Genomic DNA, 13187 nt, shown 5'->3' on the forward strand with positions numbered 1-13187 from the left:
CTCTCTCTCACTCTCTCTCTCTCTCTCTCTCTCTCTTACTCTTTGTCTGTCTGTCTCTGTGTGTCTCTCTTTCTTTCTCTCTCTCTCTCTCTCTCTCTCTCGCTATCTCTCTCTCTGTCTGCCTGTCTCTCTCTCTCTCTCTTCTCTCTCTCTCTTTACCCCCCCCCTCTCTCTCTCTCTCTCTTACTCTGTGTGTGTGTGTGTGTCTCTTCTCTCTGTCTGTCTGTCTGTCTCTCTCTCTCTCTCTCTCTCTCTCTCTTCTCTCTTCTCTCTCTCTTACTCTCTCTTTACCTTTCTCTCTCTCTCTTCTCTCTCTTACTCTCTCTCTCTGTCTGTCTGTCTGTCTCTCTCTCACTCTGTGTGTGTGTGTCTCTGTCTTCTCTCTCTCTCTCTCTCTTTGTCTTTTCTCTCTCTCTCTCTCTCTCTCTCTCTTACTATCTCTCGCTCTCTCTGTCTCTATCTCTCTTCTTCTTATTCTCTCTCTCTCTCTTTCTCTCTCTGTTTGCGTGTGTGTCTCTCTCTTTCTTTTCTCTCTCTCTTACTCTCTCTCTTACTATCTTCTGTGTGTGTGTCTCTCTCTCTCTTTTCTCTCTCTCTCTCACTCTCTCTCACTTACTCTCTCTCTTTCCCTCTCTCTCTCTCTGTCTCTCCAACTACCTACCTACCAACTTGTCTTTTTTGTGAACCCATCCTGAGGTCGGTCCATCTGTCTGTCTGTCTGTACGACTGACTGTCTCTGTTTGTTTGTCTGTCTGTCTGCCGTCTATTTCTATGTCTGTCTACCTGTCTCTGTATGTCTGTTTCTGTTGCCTTGTCTGTGTCTGTCTCTGCCTGCCCGTCTCCGTCTCCTTCCGTCTGTCTGTCTGTCTGTCTGTCTGTCTGCCTGTCTATCTCTCTCTCTGTCTGTTTCTGTTTGAGATGTGCAGAATGCTGATGAACACACAGTTTGAATGCTTTAAGCATCGTCATTTGTATTTCTTTATGCAGACGATCTCCTCGGCAGCAACGACAGCAGCAACAGCAGCAACGACAGCAGCAACAGCAGCAGCAGCAACAGCAGCTGCAACTACAGCAACAGCAACAGCAGCTTTCGCATGATGACGACGATGATCGTGAGTGGTTTGAAGAAAGCTATATGTCTTTTTTTTTCTTTCTTTCTTTCTTTCTTTCTTTCTTTCTTTTCTGTTTTCTTTCTTTCTTTCTTTCTGTATGTCTTTCTTTCTTTCTTTCTTTCCTTCTTTCTTTCCTTCATTCATTCATTCTTTCCTTCGTTGTATTTTATACCTACTCGTCAGTTGTTCGTTTAGATTTGACTTTATTGCTTTTTTTGTTTGTTGATGTTTGGGTTATTTTTTTGCTGTTGTTTTTGTTATTGTTAAAGCTGTTTTTTTGTTTGGTTGGTTTTTTGTTGTTGTTGTTTTTTTTTTTTTTTTGGGGGGGGGGGGTTAATCTTGTGTTTTTTGTTGTTGTTGTTGTTGTTTTTTAATTAATCATCCTTTTTTTTTCTTCTTGTTGTTTTTGTTGTGACAACAAAAAGTAATGTACCACACTACACTAAACCACAGCAGAACAACACAGAACAGTACAGTACAGTACAACACAATACAACACAATATAATACAGTGCAGTACAACACAATATAGTACAGTACAGTACAACACAATATAGTACAGTACAGTACAACACAATATAATACAGTACAGTAGAACATAATATAGTACAGTACAGTACAACATAATATAATACAGCACAGTACAACATAATATAATACAGTACAGTACAACATAATATAGTATAATACAGTACAGTACAACACAATATAGTATAATACAGTACAGTACAACATAATATAGTATAATACAGTACAGTACAACACAATATAGTATAATACAGTACAGTACAACATAATATAGTATAATACAGTACAGTACAACACAATATAGTATTATACAGTACAGTACAACACAATATAGTACAGTACAGTACAACACAATATAATACAGTACAGTACAACACAATATAATACAGTACAGTACAACACAATATAGTACAGTACAGTACAACATAATACAGTACAGTACAACACAATATAGTACAGTACAACACAATATAGTACAGTACAACACAATATAGTATAATACAGTACAGTACAACACAATATAGTATAATACAGTACAGTACAACACAATATAGTATAATACAGTACAGTACAACACAATATAGTACAGTACAGTACAACACAATATAATACAGTACAGTACAACACAATATAGTACAGTACAGTACAACATAATACAGTACAGTACAACACAATATAGTACAGTACAACACAATATAGTACAGTACAGTACAACATAATACAGTACAGTACAACACAATATAGTATAATACAGTACAGTACAACACAATATAGTATAATACAGTACAGTACAACACAATATAATACAGTACAGTACAACACAATATAGTATAATACAGTACAGTACAACACAATATAGTACAGTACAGTACAACACAATATAATACAGTACAGTACAACACAATATAATACAGTACAGTACAACACAATATAGTACAGTACAGTACAACATAATGCAGTACAGTACAACACAATATAGTACAGTACAACACAATATAGTACAGTACAGTACAACATAATACAGTACAGTACAACACAATATAGTATAATACAGTACAGTACAACACAATATAGTATAATACAGTACAGTACAACATAATAAAGTACAGTACAACACAATATAGTACAGTACAGTGCAACATAATATAGTACAGTACAACACAATATAGTACAGTACAACACAATATAGTACAGTACAACACAATATAGTACAGTACAGTACAACACAATATAGTACAGTACAACACAATATAGTACAGTACAGTACAGTACAACACAATATAATACAGTACAGTACAACTCAATATAATACAGTACAGTACAACACAATATAATACAGTACAGTACAACTCAATATAATACAGTACAGTACAACTCAATACAATACAGTACAGTACAACACAATATAGTACAGTACAGTACAACATAATATAGTACAGTAAAACACAATATAGTACAGTACAACACAATATAGTACAGTAAAACACAATATAGTGCAGTACAACACAATATAGTACAGCACAGTACAACACAATATAGTACAGTACAACACAATATAGTACAGTACAACACAATATAGTACAGTACAGCACAGTACAACACAATATAGTACAGCACAGTACAACACAATATAGTATAGTACAGCACAGTACAACACAATATAGTACAGTACAGTACAACATAATATAATACAGTACAGTACAACATAATATAGTACAGTACAACACAATATAGTACAGTACAGTACAACACAATATAGTACAGTACAGTACAACATAATATAGTACAGTACAGTACAACATAATATAGTACAGTACAGTACAACATAATATAATACAGTACAGTACAACACAATATAGTACAGTACAGTACAACATAATATAATACAGTACAGTACAACATAATATAGTACAGTACAGTACAACACAATATAATACAGTACAGTACAACATAATATAGTACAGTACAGTACAACACAATATAGTACAGTACAGTACAACACAATATAATACAGTACAGTACAACATAATATAATACAGTACAGTACAACATAATATAGTACAGTAGAACACAATATAGTACAGTACAGTACAACACAATATAATACAGTACAGTACAACATAATATAGTACAGTACAACACAATATAGTATAGTACAGTACAGTACAAAACAATGTAATACAATACAACACAATACAGTACAGTACAACACAATATAGTACAGTACAGTACAGTACAACACAATATAGTACAGTACAGTACAGTACAACACAATATAATACAGTACAGTACAGTACAACACAATATAGTACAGTACAGTACAGTACAACACAATATAGTACAGTACAGTACAGTACAACACAATATAGTACAGTACAGTACAACACAATATAGTACAGTACAGTACAGTACAACACAATTCAGCACAGGTTAACGCAGCGCAAGACTACACAGCACAGCACAGCACAACACAACACAGCACAACACAACACAACACAGCACAACACAGCACAACACAACACAACACAACACAACACAACACAGCACAACACAGCACAACACAGCACAACACAACACAACACAACACAACACAACACAGCACAACACAGCACAACACAACACAACACAACACAGCACAACACAACACAGCACAACACAGCACAACACAACACAACACAGCACAACACAACACAACACAGCACAACACAGCACAACACAGCACAACACAACACAACACAACACAGCACAACACAGCACAACACAGCACAACACAACACAACACAACACAACACAGCACAACACAACACAGCACAACACAACACAACACAACACAGCACAACACAACACAGCACAACACAGCACTGCACAACACAACACAGCACAACACAACACAACACAGCACAACACAGCACAACACAGCACAACACAACACAACACAACACAGCACAACACAGCACAACACAGCACAACACAACACAACACAACACAGCACAGCACAACACAACACAGCACAACACAACACAACACAACACAGCACAACACAACACAACACAACACAACACAACACAACACAACACAGCACAACACAGCACAACACAACACAACACAACACAACACAACACAGCACAACACAGCACAACACAACACAACACAACACAGCACAGCACAGCACAACACAACACAACACAGCACAACACAACACAACACAACACAACACAACACAGCACAACACAGCACAACACAACACAACACAACACAACACAACACAACACAACACAGCACAGCACAACACAACACAACACAGCACAACACAACACAACACAACACAACACATCAACGGAGAAATGAAAAACTGAAATACATGTTTTGTTCGTTGGGTTTCTCTCTCTCTCCCCACCCCCCCTCTCTCTGTCTCTCTCTGTCTCTCTCCCCCATCCCTCTCTCTCTCTCTCTGGATGGTCGAGTCAGTCCCCATTCATTTTGTTATTATTATTATTATATTATTATTATTATTATTATTATTATTATTATTATTATTATATTTTTGTTTTTCCTTCGTTCCATTTCGTTGAGTTTTTGTCAGGATGAGACTTAAGTGTTTGCAATGACTGCATATTTTCTTGGTTTCAATTGACTGAATGGTTGTGAAAACAAAGAGAGTTTTTGTTATTTTGAAGCAAAAATATGTGAATTTATGTTGTTGCCCCCTTGTCAAAATACTTTTCTTGGCAATGACAATAAATAATTCCTCTCTCTCTCTCTCTCTCTCTCTCTCTCTCTCTCTCTCTCTCTCTCTCTCTCTCTCTCTCTCTCTCTCCGAGCTCTCTCTCTCTCTCCGAGCTCTCTCTCTCTCTCAATGAAGATATGATACTTTCACTTGCAAGATATGTATTCGAGGCAATAAATATACGGAAAACATCCATCTTCGGTCCAAATACTCATTAATCAATCAAAAAATTAGTATGGGTTCTATGAGGAAAAAAGCATATATAAAAAAAAAAGAATGATTACATTTGGATGGTCAGTCTCGACAATGTGATTATATGATGTGTTCGTATTGATATGAGGGGTTTTGACGTGCGAGCATAAATAATTATTTCATGATTTATATGTACTTAGTATGTGTTTGTAGTGATAAGATGTGTGTCGATGTTACATGCGTAAATTTTTATTATATGATTTATATGTACTTTGTTTTCTGTGTACTGTCCAAACCTTGGAGACGAACGACTGGAAAAAAAAAGACACATGTACTTTAAGCTAATTTCAAAGTGCCAAAGTGTCGCTAAATCTCTTATCAGTTTATTTTGTTTCAATTCTGTTTTTTCCCTTTCTGTACCATTTTATCTGTTTTGAAACCATTTTGTTCTGATTAGTAGCTGCAATGTCACGAGAGCTATACAGCTAATGACATTAAACATTTCACTGATTAGTCTCTCTCTATCTCTCTCTGTCTCCCCCCCTCTCTCTCTCTCTCTCAGACAACTGTCAGATGATCACCAACACATTGTACGAAGGCGCGGAGATCATGGGCGTGGCCGGGACTGGCGGCAGCGCCCTCTATGAAAACATGGATCAAGCAAGGGAAAGGAACTCTACTCCCGGTCCTTCTCGTTCTGCTGGTGTGTGTGGTGTGTATATGTGTGTGTGGGTGGGAGGGGATGCGGGGGATGGAAGAGGGGGGTGAATGGGGAGGTAGGGGGGGGGGGGCGAAAGAAACTCCATGGGGAACGTGCTTTCTCTTTCACTAGACCTGTTATCTGGAACAAACTCCCTAAATTCTGTCCGACACGCTCAGTCTTTGTCCCAATTCAAATCAGTTCTCAACACTCACCTTTTCCACAGTTGTTATGATTAGTTTTCCCAGTCTGTCTGCGATTGTTGATGGTTGAAGAGAGGAATGAAATTGTATCGGTATGAATGCCTGGTGTGTGGGTGGGTGTGTGTGTGTGTATGTGTGTGTGTGTGTGTGTGTGTGTCCTGCTTCTTTTTCTTGTTCTTCTTCTTTTTCCTCGTTCTTGTTTTCTTCTTCTTATTCTTGTTCTTGTTCTTCTTCATTTGTTACTACTAATACTTCTGCTGCTCGTTGCTTTCTTTGTTCTCTTCCAGAAGGGGGAGCCATGTATGTGGATGTGGAGGAGATCAAAAGGAACAAAGCCCGTGACAAAGGAAAGGCAGAGAAGGATGAGGACAAAGAAGCAGGTGTGTGTGTGTGTGTGTGTGTGGCTCTGTGTGTGTGTGTGTGTGTGTGTGGCTCTGTGTGTGTGTGTGTTGGCAATATTTACAAAAGCGAGGAGGAGGAGAAGACGACGACGACGACGACAAAAATGAACGATGATGAAGAAGAAGCAGAAAAAGAAGAGGAAGAAGAAGACAAAGAACTGTGTACTTTCAGTCTTGCTGCTGCTGCTACTACTACTGCTGCTGCTGCTGCTACTACTACTACTACTACTACTACTACTACTGCTGCTGCTGCTGCTGCTGCTGCTGCTGCTGCTACTGCTGCTGCTGCTGCTACTACTACTACTACTACTACTGCTGCTGCTGCTGCTGCTGCTGCTACTACTACTACTACTACTGTTGCTGCTACTGCTGCTGCTACTACTACTACTACTACTACTACTACTACTGCTGCTGCTGCTGCTGCTGTTACTACTACTACTACTACTACTACTACTGCTGCTGCTGCTGCTGCTGCTGCTGCTACTACTAAAACTGCTGCTGCTGCTGCTATTGCTACTACTACTATTGGTGCTGCTGCTAATGATGATGATGATGATGATGATGTTGAAAATGATGAGGAAGATAGCGACAATGATGTCAATGTTGATGATGATCATGGTGATAATGATGCTTTCTTCTTCTCCGTCTTCTTCTTCTGCTGCTGCTACTACTACTACTACTACTACTACTACTGCTGCTGCTGCTCCTCCTCCTCCTCCTACTACTACTACTACTACTACTACTACTACTACTCGTTGCTCTCTTTGTTCTCTTCCAGAAGGGGGAGCCATGTATGTGGATGTGGAGGAGATCAAAAGGAACAAAGCCCGTGACAAAGGAAAGGCAGAGAAGGATGAGGACAAAGAAGCAGGTGTGTGTGTGTGTGTGTGTGTGTGTGTGTGTGTGTGTGTGTGTGTGTTTCTGTGTTTCTGTGTGTGTGTGTGTGTGTGTGTGTGTTTCTCTGTGTGTGTGTGTGTGTGTGTGTGTGTGTGTGTGTGTGTGTGTGTTGGTAATTATTACGAAAGTGACGAGGATGAGGAGGAGAAGAAGGAGGAGGAGGAAGAGAAGGAGGAGGAGGAGGATGACGATGACGACGACAAAAACGAACGATCATGAAGAAGTAGTAGAAAGGGGTGATGAACATATTAGAGAGAGAACCGTGTCCTTTCAGTCATGCTGTTGTTTCTGCTGCTGCTGTTGATGATGATGATGATGACGACGATAATGATAATGATGTCAATGGTGATGAGGATGATAGTGACAATGATGCTTTCTTCTTCTCAGTCTTCTTCTTCTTCTACTACTACTGCTACTGCTACTACTGCTGCTCACCACTACTGCTGCTGCTACTGCTCACTACTACTGCTGCTGCTGCTGCTGCTGCTGCTCCTCCTCATCCTCCTCCTCCTCCTACTACTACTACTACTACTACTACTACTACTACTACTACTACTACTACTACTACTACTACTCGTTGCTTTCTTTGTTGTCTTCCAGAAGGGGGAGCCATGTATGTGGATGTGGAGGAGATCAAAAGGAACAAAGCCCGTGACAAAGGAAAGGCAAAGAAGGACGAGGACCAAGAAGCAGTGTGTGTGTGTGTGTGTGTGTGTGTGTGTGTGTGTGTTTCTGTGTGTGTGTGTGTGTTGGTAATTATTACAAAAGCGACGAGGAGGAGGAGGAGGAAGAGAAGGAGGAGGAGGAGGAGGATGGCGATAACGACGACAAAAACGAACGATCATGAAGAAGTAGTAGAAAGGGGAGATGAACATAGCAGACAGAGAACCGTGTCCTTTAAGTCATGCTGTTGTTTCTGCTGCTGCTGCTGCTGCTGATGATGATGATGATGATGATGGTGATGATGATGAAAATGATGACGATGACAACAACAATGATGATGATAGTGATAATGATGCTTTCTTCTTCTACGTCTTCTTATACTGCTACTACTACTACTACTGCTGCTGCTGCTTCTGCTACTACTACTGCTGCTACTGCTTCTACTACTACTACTGCTGCTGCTGCTACTACTACTACTACTGCTACTGCTGCTACTGCTACTACTGCTGCTGCTGCTGCTACTACTACTACTACTGCTACTACTAAAACTGCTGCTGCTGCAACTACTACTACTGCTGCTACTGCTACTACTACTGCTGCTGCTGCTGCTGCTACTACTACTGCTGCTGCTACTACTAAAACTGCTGCTACTACTACTACTGCTGCTGCTGCTGCTACTACTACTACTACTGCTACTACTAAAACTGCTGCCGCTGCAACAACTACTGCTGCTGCTACTACTACTACTGCTGCTACTGCTGCTACTACTAAAACTGCTGCTGCTGCTACTGCTACTACTACTGCTGCTGCTACTACTGCTGCTGCTGCTGCTGCTACTACTAAAACTGCTGCTGCTGCTACTGCTACTACTGCTGCTGCTGCTGCTGCTACTAAAACTGCTGCTACTACTACTACTACTACTGCTGCTGCTGCTGCTGCTGCTGCTGCTACTACTACTGCTACTACTAAAACTGCTGCTGCTGCAACTACTACTGCTGCTGCTACTGCTACTACTACTGCTGCTGCTACTACTTCTTCTTCTCCTCACTGCTTTCTTTGTTCTCCTCCAGAAGGGGGAGCCATGTATGTGGATGTGGAGGAGATCAAAAGGAACAAAGCCCGTGACAAAGGAAAGGCAGAGAAGGATGAGGACAAAGAAGCAGGTTTGTGTGTGTGTGTGTGTGTGTGTGTGTGTGTGTGTGTCGGTGCGTCTGTGTATGTGTGTGCTTGTATGTATGTTTATGCGTTTGTGAATGTGTGTGCGTGTGAATGTATGTCTGTGCGCCCGTTTATGTGCACCAGATACAAACGTGCACTTGTGAAAGTCCAAAGACTTTTTTTCTTTATCACACACACACACACACACACACACACACACACACACACACACACACACACACACACACACACACACACACACACACACACACACACACACACACACACACACACACACACACACACACTGGAACTGAACTGATATAATGAAGTTTCTGTGTGTCTTTCAGACGGGATGGATTGAACGATGCTGCTCACCTCTTCAGCATTGGACCTGACTGACTGACAGACAGACAGACAGATAGACGTGTGAACAGAAAGACAGAAAGACTTATGAACAAACACTGAGACAGACGAATGGACAGACAGACAGACATGCAGACAGACGTATGAACAGACAGACAGAGACGAATGGACAGACAGACGTATGAACAGACAGACAGCGAGACGATTGGACAGACAGACAGACAGACGTATGAACAGACAGACTCATGAACAGACAGTTAGACATACGTATGGACAGACAGACAGACATACAGACAGACGTATGAACAGACAGACAGCGAGACGATTGGACAGACAGACAGACAGACGTATGAACAGACAGACTTATGAACAAACAGTTAGACAGACGAATGGACAGACAGACAGACATACAGACAGACGTATGAACAGACAGACAGCGAGACGATTGGACAGACAGACAGACAGACGTATGAACAGACAGACTCATGAACAGACAGTTAGACATACGTATGGACAGACAGAATGACATACTGGCAGACAGACCTACGGAAGAAGAGACGAACGGATACACAAACGGATGGACGGACGGAGGGAAGAGACAGACAGACAGACAGACTGACTGACTGACTGACTGACTGACACAGAAACCGAATGGGATGGACAGAATGACACACTGGCAGACAGACAGAAGGACGGATAGACGGACAGACAGACAGGAAAACAGGCGCACAGACGGACGGACAAACAGAAGGACGGATAGACAGACAGACAGACAGACAGACAGAGGAACAGATGGTGGCTGCAGTGAAAAACGTCCCTCCTGAATGTGCGTCCCTCATCCCCCCCCTCTCCCTCCCTCCCCCTTCTTTCCCCACAACCCCTCCGCCACCACCACCCCCCACCCACCCACCCACCCCGCCCCCCATTCCCCGCTCCTTCCTTCACTGGCTGTCTCTTCACGGTGGTCACGATCCTCCATCACCATCACCATCACCACCACCACCATCACTACCACCACCACCACTATCATCACCCACACCACCATCACCACCACCACCACTATTATCATCACCACCACCACCATCACCACCACTATCATCACCCACACCACCATCACCACCACTATCATCACCTCCACCACCACCACCACCATCACTACCACTATCATCGCTTCCATCACTACCACCACCACCACCATCACCACCACCACCATCATCACCACCACCACCATCATCACCACCCACACCATCACCACCACCACCACCACCATCATCACCACCCACACCATCACCACCACCACCACCACCATCACCACCACCATCATCACCACTATCATCACCCACACCACCACCACCACCACCACCACCACTATCATCACCTCCACCACCACCACCACCATCATCACCACTATCATCACCCACACCACCACCACCACCACCACTATCATCACCTCCACCATCACCACCACCATCATCACCACTATCATCACCCACACCACCACCACCACCACCACTACCATCACCTCCACCACCACCACCACCATCACCACCACTATCATCACCTCCACCACCACCACCACCACCACCATCACCACCACTATCATCACCACCATCACCATCACCATCACTATCATTACCCACACCACCACCATCACCATCACCACCACTATCATCACCACCACCACCATCACCACCACTACCATCACCTCCACCACCACCACCACCATCACCACCACTATCATCACCTCCACCACCACCACCACCACCACCACCACCATCACCACCACCACCACCACCACCACTATCATCACCACCACCACCATCACCACCACTACCATCACCTCCACCATCACCACCACCATCACCAACACTATCATCACCCACACCACCATCACCACCACTACCTACCACCACCGCCACTACCACCACCACCACTACCACCACCGCCACCTCCACCACCATCACCACCACCATCACCACCACTATCACCATCACCACCACCATCACCACCACTATCATCACCCACACCACCATCACCACCACTACCACCACCGCCACTACCACCACCACCACTACCACCACCGCCACCTCCACCACCATCACCACCACCACCACCACTACCACCACCACCATCACTACCACCACCGCCACCAGCACTATCACTACCACCACCACCACTACCACCACCGCCACCAGCACCATCACTACCACCACCACCACCACCACTACCACCACCACCACTACCACCACCGCCACCACCACCATCACTACCACCACCATCACCACCACCTTGATGTGTAAGATCGTCATAAGGCATGGGTTACCTTCCCTTCTTTTTTATGAATCATATTCTTTTTCCCCACAAGTGATGCTTCTGTTACGCATTTTTCCTTTTGATTGCTGTTGTATGTGGAGATGTTTGGTACAGAGTTCATGAAATGATTTTGGTTGAACAAAGTTGATTAAGGATGTATATTTATAATGATAAGAGTGGGTTGAACCAAAGAAAGCAGTCTTTAGTTACAATATTTATCAATGTCATTCATGTTTGATAACTCTTAACTCTCTCCATACGAACGGCGAAAGAGACGACGTTAACAGCGTTTCACCCCAGTTACCATCATCAAAATATTGCAAGCGGAAGGCTCTTATACTGAAGAGGTGAATGTTGACAAAAAATGCCACAATTCTGACGACGGAAGCCAAAGATTGGGTCATTCAGACACCCACTGGACATCCGAAGGGTCTGTGTAGAGGAGAAGAGAGGACTGGCCGTACTGAGTGAGTTAAAGAAAATAATAATGAAAGAAATGACTTTTTTTTTTCATTGTAGATTGGCATTGACAGCTTTGGACTTGTTGTATGCTGGTTTCTCTGCATCCTGTTGGTCCTCTAGATCTCCTCCTGATCCACATAGCCCGCTGCTTGCGATCCTACACACACACACACACACACACACACAACACACAACACACAACACACACACAACACACCACACACACACACACACACACATATGGGGAGGGACAGAGAAAGAAAACAAGAGCTGTGTAACATTGATTGTGTTCAAGCCCTAATCACACAAAAAAAATTGTATTGTACTCAAATTATCGTAAGACATGGATTGCTTTCCCTTCTGTAAATGAAGAATGTTTTACCCATATGACAGTTCCTGTTTCATAACATTTTGTTGTTGTATTTCGAGATGTTTTGCACGGTAAAAAGTCCAGCTTACATCACAG

General features: G+C 42.6%; 1 protein-coding gene and 1 long non-coding RNA gene across 2 annotated transcripts in view; both read left to right on the forward strand.

Annotated features, from left to right (window-relative positions):
* LOC143291398 (uncharacterized) overlaps positions 1-8660 on the forward strand; it is an 18919-nt gene extending 10259 nt beyond the window's left edge. Inside the window, exons 5-10 of the mRNA XM_076601238.1 lie at positions 988-1112; positions 6121-6261; positions 6749-6841; positions 7641-7733; positions 8360-8451; positions 8640-8660. Of these exons, the coding sequence (XP_076457353.1) occupies positions 988-1112; positions 6121-6261; positions 6749-6841; positions 7641-7733; positions 8360-8451; positions 8640-8660 (565 nt within the window). The remainder of the gene's footprint in view (positions 1-987; positions 1113-6120; positions 6262-6748; positions 6842-7640; positions 7734-8359; positions 8452-8639) is intronic.
* Positions 8661-9489: 829 nt separating this feature from the next.
* Positions 9490-10242, forward strand: LOC143291482 (uncharacterized). The gene is made up of 2 exons (XR_013056526.1): positions 9490-9585; positions 9931-10242. It is a non-coding gene; the product is annotated as an uncharacterized LOC143291482 (long non-coding RNA).
* Positions 10243-13187: the final 2945 nt, after the last annotated feature.

Source organism: Babylonia areolata, chromosome 17, assembly GCF_041734735.1.
Source record: "Babylonia areolata isolate BAREFJ2019XMU chromosome 17, ASM4173473v1, whole genome shotgun sequence".
In the NCBI taxonomy this organism is placed as follows: domain Eukaryota; kingdom Metazoa; phylum Mollusca; class Gastropoda; order Neogastropoda; family Buccinidae; genus Babylonia; species Babylonia areolata.